General features: G+C 38.1%; 1 protein-coding gene across 10 annotated transcripts in view; it reads left to right on the forward strand.

Moving 5' to 3' along the window:
- Window positions 1-23,834, forward strand: part of CACNB2 (calcium voltage-gated channel auxiliary subunit beta 2) — a 324,544-nt gene that overhangs the window by 268,709 nt on the left and 32,001 nt on the right. For 6 of the 10 annotated variants that reach the window (XM_033100594.1, XM_033100595.1, XM_033100599.1 and 3 more), the window contains 4 exons: window positions 12,163-12,285; window positions 13,965-14,101; window positions 17,913-17,989; window positions 23,037-23,170. In XM_033100594.1, the coding sequence (XP_032956485.1) occupies window positions 12,163-12,285; window positions 13,965-14,101; window positions 17,913-17,989; window positions 23,037-23,170 (471 nt within the window). Of the gene's footprint in view, window positions 1-12,162; window positions 12,286-13,964; window positions 14,102-17,912; window positions 17,990-23,036; window positions 23,171-23,314; window positions 23,335-23,834 lie in introns of all 10 variants that reach the window. The other 4 variants (XM_033100596.1, XM_033100601.1, XM_033100603.1 and 1 more) reach the window with 1 other exon arrangement.

Here is a 23,834-nt window from a genome sequence, read left to right on the forward strand (position 1 = left end):
CAGGCATAGTGGCAGTCCATTACAAAGTCCTGCAACACTGAAATAAGGGTAGTAGCAACAAAGGTTTTTAAAGTTTCTAAAGAGTGAACAATCAGAGAGGTCTCATGTTCAAACTTTCCACCCCCGGCTCTCTGTACTAATTTAGTCCCTGCCAAAACATTTGGTTTTGGTCCTGGAAATGCTCTGCTCCATTTTTTCTGTTGAAGAAAAACAAAGTACTTAGAGTGAAATAAACAGTAACAGAATAAACACAGACAAACATACATTACTTTTGATCAGTAGAACTGTGTGGATGTAGCTAAAACTGCAGCTGCTGGAGTGGAGAAGAAAGTGGAGATTACGGAATTAAAACAAAATATAATGTGTCTCCCCATGTTTGTCAAGCTGTACTTTGTAAAAGCTTTCCTTGCATTTGTTTAGAATACTGCGTCAGAAAATCTTTGTAGTGTATAATTTTCTAAATGAGTACAGAATAGACATTTTTATAACAGTTTAAATGCAAAGCAGCAGTGCAGAAAGAATATCACTATTGATTCCTTTTAATTTTTTCATTCCTGCCCTTGTCATGGAATAAAATTACAGAGTAGACCCTGATGGTGACATATAAAACCAGTCATGTCAGATTCTGGAGGTTTTGGGGCCGTACTCCATCAATTGAGTCCTTTCAAGAAATGATGCCACTGGTCTCTGATGAGTTGGCCGTGTGTCCCCATGCTTCTTATTTTGTTTGTGAATTTTTGCACTTTAAGAAAAATAGAGACGGTATACTTTAGAGAAAACCAACTGAGAAATGGGATGGCTGAGTGAAGTATATCAGATAAGCAAAGAGAAACAGAGGAAATATAAAATTGTTATTCAGGAGTTGCAAGCATCAACTACACAAAAAGCGCCACCGACCAATAGCAGAAAAGACTGAACAGGTAGGTTTGAACCCAGCCACAAAGGAATCCAAACTTTTCAACTGCCTTTGCTCAAGTTTTTTGGTCTGATGTAGGCACAAGTTCTCTGACTAGGGTCTCAATGGGCTTAAGGAAGCAATCCCTGTATCCTGCTCCATTCTGGCCTTGGAACGGTGCTGTGCTGAATTTTAAACAGAAGAGATGCTAAGTAAATGGGTGTTGGGAAAAAAAAAAGGAGTGAATTTTCGTTGACTTGACATTTTCCTAATTTACTCTGAAGAGTATACAGGAATTTCTGATAAAACTATCTTTGGTTATGAATGACTTTGATATCAAAATGATGTAGATTAAAATTGTATTTTTTATGAGAAATAGAAGCCATCATATTAATTTGGTTAAGGCAACTTTTTAGTCTGCTTGGGCTGCCATCACAAAATACGATCGGTTGCACGGCTTAAGCAACAGAAATTGATTTTCTCACAGCTCTGGAGGCTGGGAAGTCTCCGATGACAGTCTGTCATGTTTGGTTTCCGGCAAAGCCTCTCTCCTTGGCTTGCAGATGACCCCCTTCTCCCTGTGTCCTCACATGCTCTTTATTCTGTGTGTGCCCGGAGAGAGAGAAAACTCTGGTGTCTCCTCTTGTTCTTATACGGGTACCAATCCCGTTGGTTTACGGTTGTGCCCTTATGACCTCATTTAATCAAATATGCAGTCCATAACCACAATTAAAGAAAAAACAAATTTGGCGGGGGGGATTGTTTGTTTGTTTGCTTATTTTTTACAACAAGCCTAACGTAAAAATTGCTTGCTTCCAAATTACATCATTAGCCTCTAAATAACTTGAAAAATACTGTTACCAAACTTGGTAAGACGAATCAATAATAAAATCAAATATGAACAGTTCTTTTCTTCTTACAATGCTGGCTTAACTGAAAATTACTTCACGTTTCATGTAAGGCAGGGAGATGGACATTTCACAACCCCAAATAAATAAAATCGAGCATTTTCTCCAAGTATTGGGGTTTTTTTCCCTGGAGGAGTTGCGATGGATGCCTTTTGAAGATGCTGCTCTAGAGAGAGACAGCTCCACTGGGGAAAAGAAACTAGTCCTCTCTTATTGCAGGAGAATGCTTTACTAATACTAAATGACAGAAAATTACCTGTCAGTCTCTTCTTCCTATGGGATTTCTTATTGGATAAATTTCTCCATGGATGTTTGTTTTCCCTGGTGACTGGTAATTAATCCTTTACATACCTGAAGACCTCAGCTCCACAGTGATCAGTTCTCTGATAAGCAGAAGGAAAGGGTTGTGCTATGTTTATCTCTAGACAGAGCCATAGATCTTTATGTCATTATTGTTCTAATCTTGTTTCACCTTACATGTTGATTCCGTACCTTTGAGCACTACCTTGACTTCAGCACTTATAAATGTTGCCTTTATTTTTTATTTCAATTAAGCCTTTTTAAGGTATGTACAGTATTTTAAGGATTACTATTATTCACTCCCCAAACACCTTTGGGGCAGCTTACCTACTTTTTAATCATCTATTGCAAAAGGAAAAATAGATATTCCATATATTTTTGCTTCACATACAACTTTATATTGTGACTGTTAGTCATCTCAGTGGCTTTAGGGTGATAAGATATCAAATTTTGTCTTAAATGTGTACCTCTTTGCTTAATTCTTAATATAGCTATTTTAAATTTAGTAAATATATTATTTATATATGTATGTATATATGTACACTTACACTTACATATATGCATATTAATCGTACAAAGCAATCCTGATCAGATCAACCTTGCTTCCATATTGATTTAGCCATTTGGTTTTTTGCAGGCCCTGGAGCTATGGTAACAGAACCTTCCTTTGAGTAGGCATTGAATAAGCACTTGTAAATGATTCTTTTAACAGAAAAGAATTGATCTTTAATTGAGTCCTCTAACAGTTATTAATATATAACCAGCACTATGGTAAATGCTTGGAGGCTGGGAGTATAATCACTCACTTGAAAAGGGTTATAACCTCATGTGAGAGATTAAGGAAGTAGGTAAAAAATTCTCCCAAATATATACAGAATGTATGTACACATACTACAATATATTCTTCTGTGAAATTGCTGTAGAAAATTCAAAGCAAGCTGGGAAAGTGTAAGTTTTAAAGCCCTAGTATTTTGGTGCAAGATTATGCTTTTAACTCTATTACCTGTGTAATGGTGCTTGTTATAGTCTAGCATGGCATGGCTAGATTACTGTAAGTCTATGACCTGGAGTCTCAAGTGGGTCTTTACTACTTTCAGGCAATCCCACCATAATTCCCTAGTCCATTTAATCTTCTTAAATGACTATATTACATCCTCTCCTCTCTTTGGAAACCTCTCATATCTTCTTCTCTGTCTTTACTCCCCTCTTCCTATTCCACTGAGAAACTGAAACAATTAGAAGGTGACATTCCATCACCTCAGCAGCCAGCATCTGTCATTGTACATGCTGCCTTGCCTCCCTGTCTGTTTCCAGAAATGAAACCCCTGCCTCTGAGGCCACGTCCTCTACTTCAGCCCTGGTTCTCGCATCTGCCACTGCCTAAGCAAGGACATTTATTGCTCTGGTAATTTTGTCCTCTTATTTATATAACATCACCTTTTTTTCTCTCTACTGGATCATTCCATCAGCCTGGACATAAATCGTTATTTCTCCTACTTTAAAAGAAAAATCTTGCCCCACTTTTCCTGCCACCTATCACCCCATGTCTTTCTCCCCTTTGTAGCAGAATTCCTTAGAGAACTGTCTGTCCTCATTGTATCCAACTGCGCTCCTTCTTTGACACAGTTGATCACTTGCCGCCCTTTGGAGAACTTTCTTCCTGGAATCCACAGCCTGAGTAGTCCTTCTCCTTCACTGTCGACCTCCCTGAGCCCCTTTTGTAGTTGCAGTGCCCCCACGTGGGTTCATTTCCTTGGCAATCCCTTCCAGACTCATGGCTTTAAATGCCATCAATATGTCCAACATTTACAACCTTATATCTTTAGCTCAGATCTTTCTCCCAAAGTTTCAGACCTGGGGCAATCTTCCAAACCCTGCTTGGATGTTTCATACAATCTCAAATTTTACAAGTTCAAAACAAGCTCCTGATTTTGGTCTCCCAGCCTCCAGGAGCCTTCTCCGTATCACTTGGTAGGTACTGCATCCCTCTAATTTCCTTAGGCCCCAACCATTTGGCATCATTGGTGACTCTGTTTCACACTCGTATCAAATCTATCAGTAAAGCCTGTTGACGCGACTTTGAAAATGTACCCAGAATTAGACCATTTTTAACTATGTCCATTGCTGCCACCCTGATTTAACCAGCATCATCTCTCCACCTGGATTGTTGTGATAGTTTCCAATTGATGTCTCTGTTTCCATCCAAAAGTGCCCAAAGTTTCCCTTCAGTTCAAAAGCCACCATAGTCCTTTTAACATGCCAGACCCCATCACTTCTCCACTGAAAACCCTCCAATGACTTCTCGTCTCATAGAATAAAAGCTGAAAGTCTTGTCTGTGTCCTACAAAGCCACGCATAACCTGAGAGCCCTGACCTCATTTTTTGTTCTTTTCCCTGGTTCACTCCACTCGACCTTTCTGACCTCGTTATCTTCTTCTGACACGTCTGGCCAGTCCCCAAGGCAGGGCCTCCGCACTGGTTGTTCTCTCTGTCCACAGTTCAGATATCTGCATTCCCTTACCTCATGACATGTTTTGTTCACATGTCACCACCGCGATGCAGGCTACATGTACTCCCATTTAAAACTATACCTGCCGTGTCACCTTGCACCCTGCCTTTCCTTACCTTGTTTTGGTTTTTCTTTTTCTACGGGATTTTTTGCCTTCTAACATGTTATATACTTTGTTTATGATCTCTATTATTCATAGTCTGTCTCCTTCTCTAGAATATAAGCTCCTAGAGGGCAGGGAATCATATTTACTGATGCATCCCAACTGTCCAGAAGTGCCTGACACATAAATGATGGATGGATGGATAGATCCACCATTGAAAACTCAAAAGAAGCTTGCCCTAACCACCCCATTTCATGTTGCCTGTCCGTTTTCCTCCCATGGTTACTCTCTACTCACATAATTTTGTTTTACTTTATTCATTATTTGAAATTATCTTACTTATGATATCTCCTCTACTAGAATATAGGTTAAGCTATGTGAGGACAGGAACCTGAGATAGTAAGTGTGTCCTTAATAAATATTCATTAAATGAATCAACTCTGGAGAAGAAAACTGAATTTCTCAAATGAGTGAACTGCATATATAAATTTTATCTTGTGACTAATCCGTGATTATTTGCTTATTCTGTCTGATTCAGTGTTCAGTTATCAGGATACATAATCAGTTGTTACATTCTTTTTATCACTATGGTTCAATATTTTTTTGCCACTAAAGAATTCTTAGACTACTCTTGGTAGTTTATAATAAATTAAGGAAAGATTTTTTTTTTTTAAGTTCAGTGATTGGCAAGACTCAAAGCAAGATTTTTCGCAACATATTGTCAAATCTTTTCCCTACATATAAGGGATAAAATAAAATTGAAGATCTTCATTCAATATTAGAAGGATTTTTGATGATCACTGAAAGTAGAGAAATGATACTGAGAAGTTATATTCAGAGAAGGCAAAGTATTAGTATGTAATAAAGCAGATAGCCGTGATCTGGTTCCTGAAAGTACATCACCAGCTCTTGGATCCCTAGTTATTTTCTACATAAGGTTCAATGGCTATACTCCCACTGGATTCATTTAAAATAGAAGAGCATAGCATGTTTTACAAGAAATTATGATGTTTCACAAGAAACTGGATTTAAAAAACCGATTAGATTTTTAAGCTCTCTTTTTGTAGTCTCTTATAACAGGTATCTGGGTCATATTTTTCTTTAAATTTCTTTTTAAAATATTGTAAGTTGGGAATAGTTAATATTTAACTATTTAAGACTATTTAATATTTAAGACAAATCCATTGTAGGTGTTAAGACAAACTATGGACTTTCCTTTTATGTTACTAGCTATTGATGATTTCAGAATAATCATGGTCAGTTTATTTTTATTCTTCTTTGAATGAATTTCATTTTGTTCTTCACCAGTAGGTATTTTATCACTAACACATTTTAATAAACTGAAGATGAACATTTTGTTGTATCTGTTAAAATGATTAGGTTCACTATTAACTCACTAAGTTGTTGTTTAGGAAGAAAACTAGATATAGTACGATGAATTTCTAATAATCTGTTTTATTCTACTTCATGACCAATGAGTTTTTGTTTTGTTTTTGAGATTCCACATATAAATGAGATCATGCAGGATTTGTCTTTCTCTGTCTGACTTATCTCAGTTAACGTAATGTCCTCAAGCTCCATCCATGTTGTTGCAAGTGACAAGATTTCCTTCTTTTTTTATGGCTGAGTAATATTCCATTGTGACCACAAATTCTTTATCCATTCATCTGTTGATGGACACTTAGGTTGTTCCCGTGTCTTGGCTATTGTGAATAGTGCTACAATGAACATGGGGGTGCAGCTATCTCCTCGACATAGTGTTTTCATTTCCTTTGGATATGTTCCCAGAAGTGGAATTGCTGGATCCAAAGATATTTTCTTAAGTCAATTATCTCCTTACAATAATCCTTTTCTGATGCCTTCAGTCTAGTGATTCTAAAAGGCTGTGAGGGAATAAAAATTGCACCTGCTATACACCTCAAACGTATCTCTGACAGGAGCCCGGTGGCTTCCATAGGCCTGGCCTCTCTGGAGCTGAGGGAGCATCCTTTGGTTGTGAGAAAAAGCAAGTCCTGTGGCCTCAGAACTATCCACAGATATCCCCCTGGACCTGCCAGATTGGCTCCCATATATATGTATCTCTTAGTGGCTGGACCCAGCCTTCTCTCTCTGTAAGCAGAGTAGAGCATGTGTGACAGCATGGTGAAGGATGTTATGGTATGGCTTAGAGGACGTGAGTTAGAGCAGAAACATCTAAGAGGAAGAAGGTTGGGGAGGGTTGCATGGTTGTTGCTGGGCCATCCTTCTGGAGTTTTAGGATGTGCTGTAGTGGTGCTGGAGGGAGGTGGTGAAACCAAGGGAATGGAGCTTCAACAGCATTCTGCTGTACTGATAACTAAGTGCAGTCATCCATCAGAAGAAGTCCACCCTAAGAGCTCTTAACTGCGTAAAACTCCCTGAGCAACCACAGTCAAGGCCAAAGACTTTAGTGATACTGTACAGAGCTGCTACAGCAATAGCTGGTACAGGAGAGGGACACAGAAGAGGAATCATCCCCAAAGTAATAAACTTGCAAAGTTTTATTAAGAGATGTGAAAAAAGAAAAGTCATAGCCAAATAAACAAAAATCATGATTTAACATTGTTATTGACTTATTGGACCATAGATTTAAGTGCAAAGACACAGAAATGCGTGATCTTTATAATGAAGACCCATAGTCCTAACATATAAAGCTCTGCTCATATAGTGTTTTATATAAAAAAGAGGGGGCAAATTATATTTATTTTTATATTTATATAAAAAAGAGGAGGCTACAGAGCACACTCAGGCCTATCTTTTTTACCTTCTTCTGCACCAACCAGTTTGTGAGCATTTTGTGAAATGTAACTTTCAAATATTTAAAATTTCACAAAAACATCTAAATGCTCTAAAATTGCCATCAATATACCCCTTGGAATGAAAGGCCGTCTAGTACAGTAGAGAGAACTCAAGCTTTGGAGTGAGATGGTTGGGTTTGAGTACCATCTCCGTTATTTATGGCCCTGGAGAACTTTTCTGTGCCTCAGTTTCCTCATCTAGGAAAAAGAGTTGTTGCTGGAATTAAATGCAACAGTCTATGCATAATACACAGCACACTACTTGGCACCTTGTGGACATCCCAAAATGGTAGCTTTTGTAAGTTGTGTTATGTAGAAGACGAAGAAGGACATGGAGGAGGAGAATAAGAGTTTCTTTACATCACTTACTCATTCCCTTCTTCAAAAATACTAATTGAAAACAGACGAAAGATTCTGTGGTGAAACGAGAGCCATCATGTTTGTAAAGTGCTTTGGCACTACTGTCTGGATAATGAGATGCTATTCTCCTATAAATTGGTACTTACTGATTTATTCTGAGAATCTGGTCAGGTTTAGTCCACAAGCTAACGTGGGGCAAATTTGTGATTCTGTGTGCCAAGGAAAGGGGAGCGATCCAACATGAGTGGTTTACCCACCGTCCTTAGGCTCTGTAGCAGATGCTGGATGTGAGGTACCAAAAAAGGCAAAGGAATCGGTCAGTCACAAAGGAATCAGTCGGCACAGGAGAGTGAGAAGCAAAGACTGGTAAAATAGAATGTGCCTGGCCCTCCTTAGCCACAAAACACATTAGCCAGGAATCCGGGTAGAAGGAGACAGCAAAAGCCAATGCAGATTTTGGCACTGGTCTGACATGACAGGAGCAGAAAGAAACTGGAATTAAGGATCATATGGTCTCCTAATCAACTTAGTATCCTAATGATTCTGTAGAGTAGGATGAATCTGTCTAAGTCTGGATTTGGATTTCAGTACGCTACCACAATAGTCAGTCATGACAGGACCCTGCCTAAGGCTGGTGGCCATCTTTATATTTGTGCTTTCTACCTTTCTTTCCCTCCAGCTATGACCAAGTCTTTCAGACAAATCGGGGAGACCCTGAACTCAGAGAGTGAGCAAAGGACTACTTGCAGGGGAACCTACAACCTGGGGTAGAATCCACTTCTCAGAGTTCCCCATTACTTTTGGTGCTTGGGCCTGGACCAGCTTTGCTTCCCTCGAGGCTCAGAATGCCTCTTGCCTCCCAGCGTGTCTTACAGCTCAGTCTGTCACCACAGTACACTCTGTCCTGGTGCTCCCGTAATGCTTCTGTATGGCCATAGTTTCTGGGCTGCTGTTAGTTCATTCTTCTCAGGATTTTGCTTTACCATAGGGAGTAGAAAATAGAGAATAAATGGCCACTGGCCTCAAGACATAAAAGCCCCGAGAATCAGTGAGAAACAACATCACAATTTGTTGTTATGGACATGGGAGTAAAGTGGGGATGTGTGAACCATGTCCCAAGGACCTGATGACAGAAGTGCTGCTGGAAACCATAACAAGATGGCAGGCTTCCAGACAGAGAGTGAGTGTCTGAGTGGGAACCAGGAGACAGACCTGAAGGATGCGAGGAAAAGTCCTGTCAGGCCCTGGACTACACTGCGAGTAGGCCCAAAATACAGATGCCCACTTTAGGCAGATATGTTTGATAAAATATGGTTACACTGGATGAAAATTCAAAGATTCTGTAAAGTATGTACCCTTGGGACTTCAAGTTGGTTGGAAAAAGAAAGCCTCTGTATCTGAGGACAATCAAAGAAAATCAGAATTACTGAGAGATAAGGCAGTGTAAATAAAGAGATAGGACTCTGTAAGTGAAATGAATATGGGAAAACTTTGTCATAGTCTCATATCCTAGAAAACGAGACAGAATCCATGATGGGGAAAAATACCTTGAATATGTTTATACTATAGTTAGCTTGTGTCATATGGCAGGTATTAAACTGGGGTAACTTGTTTGGCATGAGGAAGGTCACAGTGGAAGTTCGCAGAGGAAATCATTTGTGCTGGGCCTTAATAGATGGGGGAATATGGGGAAACATTTATTTATGTATAGCATTTATTTTTGACATATAGCAAGTGCCCGTTTATTGAGCTCACTCTCTATACCAAACACTAGCCTCGCCTTGTGACCTGCATTTTCTGTAATCTCATAACAATTCTGCCAAATTCGTGTGATTACTCTCATTTTAGCCATGAGGAAACATGCTTAGTTAGAGTAAGAAATTTGCCCAGGCCACTCACTAGTCAGTGGCAGAATACCATTCAAATACAGGTCCATTCAAAACCCCCTGTTCTTCAATAATGAATGTCGACTACAATTTTATACATATATATATATGTGTGTGTGTGTGTGTGTGTGTGTGTATGTATATACACACACACACACACACACACACACACACAAGAAGTGGAGTACAGCATTAGGAATAGAGACAGTGGAAATGTAATGGCTGTGTGCGATGTCAGAGGGGTAGTAGATGGCGGGAGGGGAGTTGTTACTGTGTGAGAGATATAAATGATAAATGTCTAACTATTACATTGTTTTGTGCACCTGAAACTAATTTTAAAAAATGTTAAAAAACAAAACAAAACAAAAAAAACCCTGTTCTTGAGCCCACTGGCATAGAATTGATTTGGTTATAGGAAGTGAGCCAGGGAAGAGGACACATCCCAAACTGATGTCTTAATCTAAGAACATAAAATTGCTATCCGTGGCTCCGGTTATGATATGCTTACTTTTCATTTATTTTCTTCTGTTTTATTTTTCTTTCAGTGTGCCCTCTTCCTGCTACTCCAATGTTTGAAAAATTGACCATTGCATAAAAGATACGAGATTTTCCATGGGTTCCTCTGTAGAGTTGTACATTTAAAATGTATGTCTTCCAGTGATGACAAAAAGACATATACTTAGACTCTGTATCCTACAAGAAATAAAAGACCCTGAGAGAAATGAAAGACTATGCCAGCATAAAAAATATTTTGTATATATAATTTTATGATCAGAAGTCTCATAAATAATGGATGGATCTACTCAGGGAAATCCTATTTCTAGCAGTAAAATGGAATCTGATTAAGACGACATATTATAGAAAAGAACACCATCATATACTTCCGGTTGCAGTTTAAAATAGTACAGCCTATTTGGACAGTAGTTTGGAATAGAATTTTAAAAGGTCTTGGTAACTCATGGCTTACTCATGCTACCTTTGGGAATCTATCCCAAGGAAAGAATTCTAAATAGAAAGAGGCTCTATTACAATGATTTTTCAAAGCAGAATACTTATCACAGTGGGAAAAAATTGTAAACCTAAATGTCAAAAAAGAGTGAATGGTTAAGGTAATTTTTTTAAATGGTAGATTAAAAAAGCATATCACATGAAAGATGCTGTATTACTTTAAAGTCTAGATAAAAATTAAGTATGATGGCAGCTATTGGAACAATCTATGCATTTAAAAAAAATTTCAAGATCAAATGGAAACACCATTATAGTATCAAGGATTGTGTTTCAGTGGTAGAACTACCGGTAACTATTTTTTTAAGTCCATATTTCCATATGAGGAACAGCACCTCTTATGTCATTAAAAATCATAATGGATACCAAGAATTGGAGTTCAGATATTTAAGACCATTTCACGTCTACTGTGCCCCTTTCCAGAACTTAGTTCTCCTTTCCCAGTCTGCATAGTATGGGTGGGTCTGATTGATTTCATGGCTCTTAGCTCAGCCCTCATCCCAGATAACAGTCAGGTAGAATGGATTAAACTGTGGAATATTTGGAAATGAAGATGTGTTCTCTATTCTAATTCTCCCTTGTCCCCGCAGACAAGTCCAGAAGAGTTTGTTGAGTAGGGAAAACTGCTTAGAAGAAATCCACTTGCCAAAAGATGAAGGAAACACAATGCCAGTTAGAACAAAATCTCTTTCCACTGTTTCTGAGCTTATTTATTTTATTTATTTTTAGCTTGTGGATAAACAAGTATTGCCTGGAGAGAGGGCAAACACTTTGCCAAATCTGTAAATTAACAAAAGGTCAAATAATGAAGGATAGCTAATTAATGGTATAATCTTTAGTGGCTGAGTGAACAAGAGGAAAAATGATAGAATAAAAGGTCATTACTTTCATAATTCCCAGCAGCCATGAATAAGATATATTCCATGGTTCTTTTTTCATCCCAAACATTATAACTTTTGGAAGTATGTCATTAAGTATTCATTAAAGTAGATGTTTGAGTTTGGGGGTTTGTTACTAAGTCTTTTTCACTGAAACCAAGTGGACATTTTATCTGTGTGTGTTTCCTGATTTCCAGTTGCTACAAACTGTGATCCTGTAAACACACATTTCAATAGTTCATCCTCACTTTCATTACTTGTAGTGCTTTCCAAAAGACAACCATGGTCTTTTTCTAGTCTGGAAATGGGTGGTGGGTAGCTGAGAGCGCAAAGATTATGTGTGTTGTGAATACTAGTAAGTTGTTTTGTGATAAGGAGCCAAGGTAGAAAAAAACAATGATTACTGCAGTTATTCAGTGTATGTTTGTATTTTGGGGGAGAAAGAGGGAACACTTGTTTCTCATGTGTTTGTTTTTCTTCTCCCTTCCTTTCCCATCTTTAGACAAAGCCTGTTGCATTTGCAGTTCGAACAAATGTCAGCTACAGTGCTGCTCATGAAGATGACGTTCCAGTCCCCGGCATGGCCATCTCATTTGAAGCAAAAGATTTTCTGCATGTTAAGGAAGTAAGGAAAATAATTTGAATATCTGTCTTCATGATTTTCTACCTTTAAACAGCATTTCTCATTTCGTATTGCTGTGAAATAGCATTGTACAGAGCTGCCACTGTAGAATGTATGCATGAAGTCGGTGCCTCTCCACCTTTTATAATATAAATATAACATTTTTAACGAAGAAAGATGTCACAGGCCTCTTGCAACAGTTCCCCTGGGCTCTGTGACCCAGAAATTGGCAACTATTGGAGATGATCCTTTTTTACGCTTAACCTGTACTTTTAATTTTAAATTTTAATCTTGACGTTGTGTTGTTTTCCCCTCATGTCTCAAGTTTCACCATCTGGGGAGGGTTTAGTAATAATATCTAGCATTCATGACGTCTCCTCTTTGCTGACAGTATCTAAACTCAGGCCCCTCGTGCTCTTATCTTCCTTCAATGATAGATTCCTGTCGTTGAAGGGAGAATGGGAGGAGTTGCAGCCAAGAAGGCAAGAAACAGAGAACAAGAAAATCCTTTTTCTTCCATGCCAAAAGTTATCGCCTTTCTGTTAATAGTGACTCAAATCTGTCAATTGGAAAAATTCGCCCTAAATTAAGATTTATTTTGGGCAACATTTATCAAATGGCTGATGTGCAGAACACTTTATTAGATGGCCAGAAATCCCCCTGCACGAGGTTCTCAGTGTATGAACATGAGGTTACCTTAGTTAGACCTATGGGAATTTACAATTGGAGTCTGGGGGATGAGATGTCCTAGGAAGCATACATGCGTTTAACTGCTTGCTGCTAAAAACTGTAAGCAGAGTAAACGATGACTGCCAATTAAAAGAGCCTGGAGAATTTAGTTAATTTCAAGAGCGTTTAGAAAGAGATACGAAATGCTAATGAGGAAGGAAGGCTAGAGAATGTTTCTAGAAGTGATGGCCTGCCTGGCCTCTGATTTGACAGCAGGAAGTTAGGTGAATTCGGGGCCTCCTCCGGACAGCTGATTCTTGGAGAGGAATCTCTTTCTATCATGGAAGGAAAAACTAAAAACAAAAAACAGAGTGGATATTCTTCTTGGAAATGTCAAGAACAGACTTGAAAAATACTATTCAGCTGAGGGAAACCTAACCACATCACATAGATGGAGGCTAAAGCGTCCATCTGTAAGACAGAAGTTGGTAACATCAACAGCAGTAGAAAAACCATCTGTGAACAGCGCACTGTGAGAGTTATAAATCTGTTTTTGCACAAAGGTAAATTTTGCTCTGACAAAATGTTTCACGTAGACTTCAATATTTATCTCTCACTCCAAATACTTCTAATTAATTGGATTGTGTAAGAGGAAGACCTCTGTGACACTTCCTAGTTCCTAATGGCCTCTTATCAGTAGGGGTAGTTAATCTTTGAAGGAGGAGAGTTGAATCTACTCACAGTGACAGCAGCAGCAGCTGAGATGGAATTCAGACTCATCTTAATTCTTAACCAATTCTTTGTCTTGACCACAAATACTTCACTTTCACGTGCTCAACCCATGAACCTAAGGGTTTCCCTAGGCTTGTGATGTTTGTGACAGAGTTAAATTAAATTGCCCTAATGGTTCTCTCCGCTGAAAGGCGTTAATATGGAAAATAAAATAAAAATAAAATAATTTGAAGATTTGAACTTCTGTGCACCGATCTTAACAAATGTGTTTTTGTGTTTAGAAATTTAACAATGACTGGTGGATAGGGCGATTGGTTAAAGAAGGCTGTGAAGTCGGATTCATTCCAAGCCCGGTGAAACTAGAAAACATGAGGCTACAGCATGAACAGAAAGCCAAGCAAGGGAAATTCTACTCCAGGTAGGAGAACAAGACCACGTGTTTGCCTCAAAATTAGGACTATGCCGTCATCTGTGTGTTGCTGTTTGCTGTATCCCACAATCTTTTTTGTGGTCTGGTGAGAGGGTCATTGGTAGCAACACAAATCCTGCATTTTAAAAACTTCCTCCCGGCATCTCATTTTCATCTGATTTGGGAGAAAATCAAATTCATTATTATCATTGATGAAAATAGCTAAGGTCACAGACTATATTCAATTCAGGTTTCGGTGTGGAAGGAATTCTGAAGGCCTAATCTTTTACTGAAAATATTCTGCCACTGAGCAACCTGGGCGACTAATCCCAGTGTCTGTAGCTACCTGGCATGGCGGGAAGACATTTTGGAGATGACAGGTTTTAGACTTCATTGGCACAGAGCAGCCCTGGTAGCCTGTTAATTCCACTTTCACTTGGGAAACTCAATTTTCAGCTTTCCCTACTGTTAAGCACTTAAAGGGAAATTCAATATAAAACCAGTTAAAAGTGGCTTTGCAGATAGCAAGTAAATGAGTTACATAATAGGCTGGGTCTGAATAACCTTTCCTAGGACTCTGGTGGTTGTTTGCCCCGCACTAAAAGAATCACTGGAAGGGTTGCTCAGACATGGAGTGAATTTGAAATTGAACCCTACGCAGCCAAGTCCAAGGACATGGCATGCTTCTTCCTTACATGAAAGGATGTGATATGGACACGTCTTTTCTTTCATGTGAATAGGTAGGCCTCTATTTTCTTTAATTTATATTTTATTTGTTTATATAATGATGCAAGTCCTTTGTCAATGGTAATGTTTTAGCATTAGCATGAATTTTTTCTCAAGCATCCGCAAATAAATAAAATAGAAGATGCGTCTTCTCTAACTAGTATTTTATACCTGCCAGACTCTTTTAGTTCAGATGGATTTCTCTCTTTTTTTTGAAACTTCTATCCTATATTTGACTTTTATTGATCCCTAGGCTTTGGAGGGCCCTCAGATTATGAGATGTATTTAGTCAAAAAAAAAAAAAAAATAGAGGCACAGAGATAAAAAAAGAATGCACATTTTACCTGTAGGATATTGATGAGTTCATACTATTCGTTGCATTTCTCATGTTCTGTTGGCTTTATTGTGTATTTTGCTATTCTCTGTATTGACAATGGTTCCTTAATACTGGTTAATAACATCTTATAATATGGAAAATTTTCATTTTCCTGGGGCATAGACATTGCTATCATCAGTTTGGTAGTACTGTATACAGTTTGTTGGAGTTTAAGGCTATCTCAGCTGGGGAATGTTTTATTTTGGTTTTAGTTTGTTAAGGATAATTCAAGCAATTTCCAGAGTTTTCCTGTTGAATCACTCAAGAAGAGGGTTCCATGGCCAAATAAGTTTAGGATAATGCCAGGGAGTACAAAGTTGTTTTAGAATTTTTCAGAGTCTTTACTCTGTTAATGTGCTCCTTGAATCTGGATGGTGGGATGGGGATATTTTTCATGCATCAACGAAAATTATCTTATAGAAACTTTTCTTGGTTCATGTCTTAGGAATGGTGTTTTGTCGAAGACATTGTAGAAAATTTGGGATGGGCTTTTGCAGAGATAGACTTGTGTATCCTTGTCTGCTTCTTCTCATACAAACTGAGAAAGGAGAATTACTTATAAAGGAGTTCTTAGAAAGGGAGAAGTTTTTGCCCAAATGATGAAGGAAGCACAGTTTCCTCTGCCTCCCAACTGGGCGTGCCTGGTCTAGTGTTAGGGATCAGCCCAGTTTTGTTAAGAACCTATGGGAACGGTACATATTAGAGCCTCCGCTTCACAGACGAGGAGACAGGCTGAGAGAAGTTAGGGAACTTGACCAAGGTCGCATAACTGGGAAGTGGTAGAATCAGGATGAAAACCCAACCAGTCTGATGTAGCCTGACCTCAGAGAGACTACCATGTTATAGAGCAAATCATGTAGCCAGGACCTCGCGCAAGAAGCACAGAACAAATCATTATTATTATTATTATTATTATTATTATTATTATTATTATTGCCATCTGTTATTATTTACTATATTAGATATATTGTTTGTTATTGCATTTGTTCCTTAAAGAACTACACATTATCTGAATTTGGTGGATAGAACATCTCAAAACTTATTCTAGGGAACTGCGTTACCTTTCCTATAACTATACACATTTTCCCTTGATTTTCTTGATTTCATTTTGTCCTCTTTACCTAAGCTTTTGTCTAAATATGTGAAAATATCTCTACTTGCTTTCAGAGGTTTTTTTCATTCATCTCCTAACATTTTAAATAGAGCTTTGTTTTGTGGACGTAACCAGAATTTAGCAGTATTTTAAAATTCTGATATATAAATTATTAAAAAAAAAAACAACAACAAAATAACCAAAATCAAGGACCATAGAATTGGTGCACAGCTCAAGAATATGCATTTTTATAGAATTAAAAGTTAAGGGCAAATGTGCATTCGGAATATTTTTGACAATTTGCAACGTTTGTCACAATTTTACACAATTCAAATAATACTTTGACTTTTATTGAAATTCAGAAAGGGTGTTAAACAAACCCATGCTTGAACTGAAATTAGACTTAGCATTTTAGAAAAAGAAAAATAAAATTCTGGAAGAAAATGTTTTGGTGCTGGTAATGGGTATTCTTGTATAACTGTCAGAAATTGTTTCTATAAATACCACTTTTTATTCATTTTCCATATTGTCTGGTGTCCTTGTGAAATGTACTGAAGTATCTTTTAAGAACCTTAAAAATATGTAGAGGCTTTCTGCTAGTTGCTTAACGTTTTTGATGTTTGTCTTTTTTATGCATTAAAAATGCCAGGAGAGTAGCAATGAAATTCAGCCTGCTACTGGTATTTTAGTGGAACTTATATTTCTGTATTAACATTTTCATCAGTAAATATTGCCCTTTGATCTATAAATACTGTAGCAAATTATTTCAACTAGACCCTGGCTTTGGCTATGATCATGAACCTTAGGCCATAAGATTGTTTTCCCTAAATTCCACATCACTCTTTTAAGGTATTCCTTTCCATCTTTATTTTTGAAGGGGCCATTTTGTAGTATGTTATTTAGTGTGCTGGTATACTGGTAAAAAACATAAATGCTGTTGTTCTCATGTTAACGACATACTTTCTAAGACACAGAATTAGGTCTTACCTCCAACTTTAGAATTTGGTCATTGTAAAGCACATGCTCTTCAAATCATTCCTAAATTAACCAAGTTAAATCCTCATGCTAGCTATGCTTGAGAAATGTTCCAGATATGGTCTGAGGATTAAATTATATAACACTCCATCATGCTTCTTTGTGTGTCTTTTAAAGGTTAGCAAGTTTGAGTATTGTTGTTTTTCTCTTTTATAGGTCACTCATGAAAACCTGAGTCCTGAATCTTAGTATACTAAAAATAACCAAGCTAAGACAAAGGTACCAAACAAGAAGAAAACAATAAGTTCTCATTGCTTCTGAGGGTCTCTAAGATCAAAGAAGCAAAGGATATCTCTGCTGCTATCTACCTGTGATCCTGGCAGAGATTTCGAGGGCTGCAAAAATTACCCTAGTTCTCCTCCATTCTCCCAGGGCCTTTTACAATTAAAATTTGAATTTAAAAGAGAAACTGTGGCTGTTTCCAGTACTCCAGGGATCTCCATTGGGGAATTACTGTTTGCCTCCTTGTAGGGAAGACAAATTTAAAGTTCCATAAAAACACAATGAGTAATCATGTTTATTGAGCAATACGCAGGTCTTAATGTCTGAAATAAGTGTCAGATTTAATATAAATTTTTGCTTTACTCCAGTAAATCAGGAGGAAACTCATCATCCAGTTTGGGTGACATAGTACCTAGTTCCAGAAAATCTACACCTCCATCATCTGGTAAGTAGGTGTAAGCACTGAACAATACATGCTGCATTTCATGCTTTCCTCAGTCTTACCCAGTTGTGTGAAATACACAGAATCCCTGTGTTAACCCTAGAAAAAGGGATCAGAAATAAGAATGCCCACATGCAGTTAGGAACAATCTGGAGAAATTTTTTTCTGGCTGTGAAAAATAAAAGGAAATCTGTCAACATGGTCACTATAAGTTGCTTAGATGATCAAAGTGATGAACGTATTTAACTTTTTGTCCCCAGCTTCTCCATGGGGACCAGCACATTGTCGTGGGCAGTAAATGGGTGTGCGCCCATCAGGCGTCACAGTGCGATATGAGGTGTTGCCCTCAATGTTATGTAAAAAGAGAAGAAGAATGAAAACTTTTAGAAAGGTGAGGAAAGGAAACTAAAGTGACGGCGTCATGGACCTGACAGGAGCTATACTCAAAAGTCTCTGTGGAAGATGCACAGAAGTATCAAAACAAAGGTGAAAACACTTGTAGGAACAGTAATTACTGTTATATTTCCAAAGCAGTGGGTTCCTGCATATATGGCTAGGTAAAATAAAGGACACCCAGTGAAAGTTGAATTTCAAATAAACAGTGAATACTTTTTAGTATAAGGAAATATTGTATGAGCCACACTTACACTAAAAATATATTTATTGGTTATCTGAAATTCACATTTAACTGAATTTTTATTGGCTAAATGTGGTAGCGCTACCATTCTGTGTAGAACTTGGAGTTCTATAGAAATAGGAGACTAATTGGTCCAATTGCATGGAAGCCCATGCTCAGAGTCTTAGTTGGCTAAGAGACGCAATGGGGAGTCAGAGTAAGAGTATAAGGATTGGGCAGCAGAGTATTTGAGCAAAATGATTCCATATCTGATTTCCGGGAAGCCGGAAATGGGGAGAGATCAATGACAGAGAATTGTATGTCTGTGCCTTAAGGAACTAGCCGCACTGTGACTGCTGTGTCTTAACAGGATCCTTTCCTACTAATCATCACGCCTTGTTCCCAGATGTTGGTGGCTGTTTGAGATCAATCAAGGGCTTCTTAGTAAAAACTATAGGATTTTTAAGTGAGCAAACTCTGAACACAATAAGAAATAAATCATTGTGGGATGCATATTGATTTCAAAAACCATGTACTTATACTTTTCAGTAAACCTAAGTTGCTCAAAATTAAGTGAAATAGTGTGTTTGAAAGGAAAATGGAAACTTTTTTAGGTACTGTGTGAGGTTTATGTCTTCCCTTCACCAGTGACGAGTAGATATTTTCTGAAGGCACAGAGGAAAGGAGTCTTATTCCAGCTTCCTCTCAAAGGTGTGAGGTTGTAGGGATTACAATATAAACCTTATACACTTCCGGTATACCTTAAAGACTGTCTGGGAAAGCCAGCGGCCTGACACTAGGGTCCTGGAATGAGAAAAGGCTACATCCCATGTTAATAAAGCAGCAGCCCCTCCCGCAGATGTCAGCCCCACTTCTATAGACCAGGCAGATCCTGTCATTCCCTCTAGCCATATTGTAGCCTTCTCATCGTTTGGGCAATATAATGAGAGCAGGAACATGCATTTGGAAAAATAAATTAGTATATTTGTGAAATCACGTTTCATTTTTATAGTCAGATGTTGGTCATTCCTAAAAATAAAGTTAAATTAAGAGTTTAATATAATAAAATAAAGGTGATTTAAAGCTTCACCCAAGTTTTATACAGATACAGGACACTTGGAATAACCTTCCTGGATACCAAGAGTAGAAAATACTTGTGTCTGGGTGGATTGGAGATATTAACCATGTCATAATCCTGGTGTAATTTTTGTGTCAATAGCACAACTTATCTCAAGGAAAACTCAGAAAATTCTGCAGAGAGGGTCCCTCACCCACCTCTAGGGAAAACCACGTAAGCTATCAAATATGGCTGCAATCGTAATTTCCCTCTGTTTCCCGGAGGCCCCATCTACAACTCTCCTCACCCATGGCTAGACCAAAGAATAGTAACGCCCTCCTAAAGTCCTGGTGAATATATTTGGAGGCTCAAGGATTTGGAAAAGGAAACGTTTCTACTTCACATCTGGGTCACGGGGTACTGTGTGAGGCTTATAAGTCTTCCCTTGACCAGCAGGGAGTAGATATTTTCTGAGGGCACAGGGGGAAGGAGGCTTATCCCAGCTTTTCCATAAAGGTGTGAGGTTATAGAGATTACGATATTGCACAATGCATATCCCACACCTTACACGTGTGTGTACATACGTGTTACTTCTGCACACCACTCACCTTGACCCAAGTGTCTCAGATGAAACTAAAATTTAAATTGCAAAAAATGTTACCAAGTCTCTATACCAAAAAAAAAAAAAAAAAAAAATCATGCTAGTGAGAAAGAATAAAAGAAACTGATTTCAAATTTATGAAAGCAGTTTTTCCCAGGTAAATACCTATGTTTGCCAAGGTATGTAAATATAAGAATGAAATTAAAAAGGGTAACACCTCTTATTATAAGGAGAACCCATTTAGTCGAATAAAGTATATGGAACTGTAGAGCTGAATATGCTTCTTAACTTTAGTGAATTTCTTTCATGTGTTTTGAAAGTGGCAGAATTAACTCAGATGCTTTTAGATTTAAGCTAACCAAAAGTCAGAACTAGTAATTTGGAATGTTTTCAGCATGGGATTTTGAGCCCTTGTGACCAAATGTAGGTACATTTCAAACCTCACTCAGGCTGTGTATGTGTGTAGCCAAACAGCTGGGCAATGTCACATCTAAACTTTTTATGTATTTCCACTCTTCCTTTAAAAAGTAAAAAATCCATCTGCTCATCACAGCAGGTCCAAATCAATGGACAAATCATAAAATCCATGTCATGACCTTTGGAATCCCTGGGTCCTGTCAACTGTGACGTGCAAGTAGGTATCCTCAATTTCAGGAAGGCTTTTGGGGGGTACTGTCTTTCAAGGTGGACTTTATAAGTCCAGTAAAAGGTGAGAAAGGTAAAAGTATACCAGAACTTACCACCAGAACAGAAACTTATCTGATGTTGGTTAAGACAGAGGAACAGTAAAAAAGTGACCCAGATCCTCTCTGTCATGTCCAGGAAGACACTAATGGCGTGCTTACTGAGATGGGGTTCAAAGGAAAACATTGTAGGGTGCTGTAAAAGTTAACATCGATTCAAACCGCTGGGCACATTTTATAGTTTCTATTGCACACTATGTGCGTAACCTTTTAGTTCATCTATATGGACAGATGAGGCATAGCGAAAGACATTTATATACTAGGTATGTCTAACTAAATTCCTGGAATTACCTCAGTCCATTATCACCTCCATTGGAGAGTCATACCTCACTTTTATGCCATCAGTAGCTGAGAGTTGCAATATTGTGCAAAGCATGTCAGGTTTTACACGTCATCACAGGTTTTTGACCTAATCAAATGAAAAGGAACACTTAAACAAGAGACCCTAGTTTTCAGAAGGCTGAGTCATCTAACATCCATAGTAACTTCAAAATTGAAAAATAATGTGACTCCTGTCAGATGATCTTCCGTCATTTGGAAAAGTTAGCAGCGGCTGTCGTGGGCACCGATTCAGCTTTCAGATCACAGGGAATGGCAGTGACTTTACAGCACTGAGCCGTCTGTTCTGTCAAGGGGGGAATTTGTTCCTTAAATCTGAACGTACTGTGGTTTTTGTTAGAGAGCTAACCAGTGTGATCTGATGCTTTCCTGGGGTGAGTAGATGTTCTTTTCTTCTACTTGACCTCATCTAAACCATAGAGTAATTTTCTGGTGAGCTCAACTCTCTGATATCTTCCTGAGTCCTAACACTGAGGACACAGCTCCACCTGAGGAGCAAAGGGAACGGGAAGAGTGCACCAGGATTGAGAACGGACCTTACCTGAAAAGGCAACTGGTGTAGGGACAGTGGACAGGGACTTCCAGAGGCAGCAGAACTAAGTTCTGAGTTTTGGCTCTACTGAGTCTGTGCCAAGTCCCTCAAACTCTTTAAGAGTTTATCTTTTAAATCTAAATACTAAGAGGGTTGAAGATGGTCCTTGAAATGCTTTCCAGCTCTGATTCTACAGTTGATAAAATTCCGTAGTAATTGCATGTGGGTGCTTTTTATGGACTTCAAAATGAGATGATGGATCTTTTTTTCCATTTACTGCTTAATTTTTAAGTGCTGTATTTTCAGATCTAAAGATTTTAAAAGGGAAAACATGTTGAATCACAAACCTAAACCTCTCATTCTCCAGATAAGGAAACCACTGGCATATGCCCTGCCTCTTATGTTAAATCCAGGACTTTATAGAAATCACTCAAAGTCTCCTTGTGTCATTTTATTAGACTCATGTCATTTGGAGATTATCGGATCCAGTGTTTCCCCATTAGACTTGAGTCAGGCCTGCCTTTCAATCAGGGCATATGTATCACCTCGAAATCATTTTAATTCTGCCCATTCTGGAACCTCCCTAAGTCATTTGCCTTGTGTATGACTGCATTGTGTTGTCTGAATTTAGGATTTTCTATTCTCTCTTTCCCTCAGATACCTGTTGCAATTTTAGTGAAGCTCTTTCACATTGCCCTTATTTTCACATACAACCAAGCAAAGTAAGAAATCTGAGGCACATTGCGATAAAAGTTTCCAATGCAGTTCCTTATTATCTAAAGCTGGTTTAAGACATTGTAAGAAGGTGAAATGTTCTGTATCATACTTATATACAGTTGATATGGGAAATAGCACTATTGTATTTGAAACTACAAATTTAAAATATGTTTCTCTAAAAATAGTATTCGAGATCTAGTGTAAAATTGATCAAGCAAACAAACAGCCTGAGGGGATCTTTCCGTTTTGTTAGATAGATTTGATTATGTTGCATTCTTCACGTGCTTTCCCTTTAAATTTTACTTTGTTTACTGTGCTGAGCACTCATGACAGATCTTGACTAAGGTTCATTTTACTTGCTTTTGTTTGATTTATTTTTTATTTTATAACCTGTTTTTCCTCTCCTGTCCACCTGATGAATTTTGAATTGTTTGTCTGTACATAGCTATAGACATAGATGCTACTGGCTTAGATGCAGAAGAAAATGATATTCCAGCCAACCACCGCTCCCCTAAGCCCAGTGCAAACAGTGTAACGTCACCCCACTCCAAAGAGAAAAGAATGCCCTTCTTTAAGAAGGTAACCTTAACTTCTGAGCTCCCGTCTGTCCACCTGCTCAACTGCGCTGCGTCACATTTCTAGTCCTGTTGACTGTCTGCGTCCTTTGAGAAGCAATAACATGCATGCTCTGTTATTCTTTGTTTCTTTTCCATGCTGCTGTAGCTAAGCAGAAGCAAAAATCGGTAAGTTTACATTGACATAAGCTGTGTTTATCCTGCCACGGCATCATTAGCATTCAATCCCACAGTGTTATTAAATGCAATCTTTTCTGCCCTAAGAAAAGAATCTATCAAACAGCTATAATTAAGTCCATGCATTTCAAACCAACTAAATTCAGTGTGTGACCTGTTAAAGCAACATTACAGTACTTATCCTTTTTGATGGAATAATATCTACCACCAAGGGAATCTGTTTAACATTTTCAAGGATGTCAAACACGGACAATGCCATATAATGCACCTCTACTGTGCATGCTTATTCTGTCTGTCTTTGTCTCTTTCTTTTTTTCCCCCAGAAATTTAACTTATAATCAAGCATATGAAAACCATTATTAGATTCTGATTTATGATATCCAGATACATAGCTTGTACTAAAAAATATATATATATATTCAATTTTTAATTTAGTCAGTATTTAAACTTCTAATCCACTAGGTGCAAAATCTACAGATGAACAAGACCAG

The sequence above is a fragment of the Rhinolophus ferrumequinum genome, assembly GCF_004115265.2.
Source record: "Rhinolophus ferrumequinum isolate MPI-CBG mRhiFer1 chromosome 5 unlocalized genomic scaffold, mRhiFer1_v1.p scaffold_110_arrow_ctg1, whole genome shotgun sequence".
In the NCBI taxonomy this organism is placed as follows: domain Eukaryota; kingdom Metazoa; phylum Chordata; class Mammalia; order Chiroptera; family Rhinolophidae; genus Rhinolophus; species Rhinolophus ferrumequinum.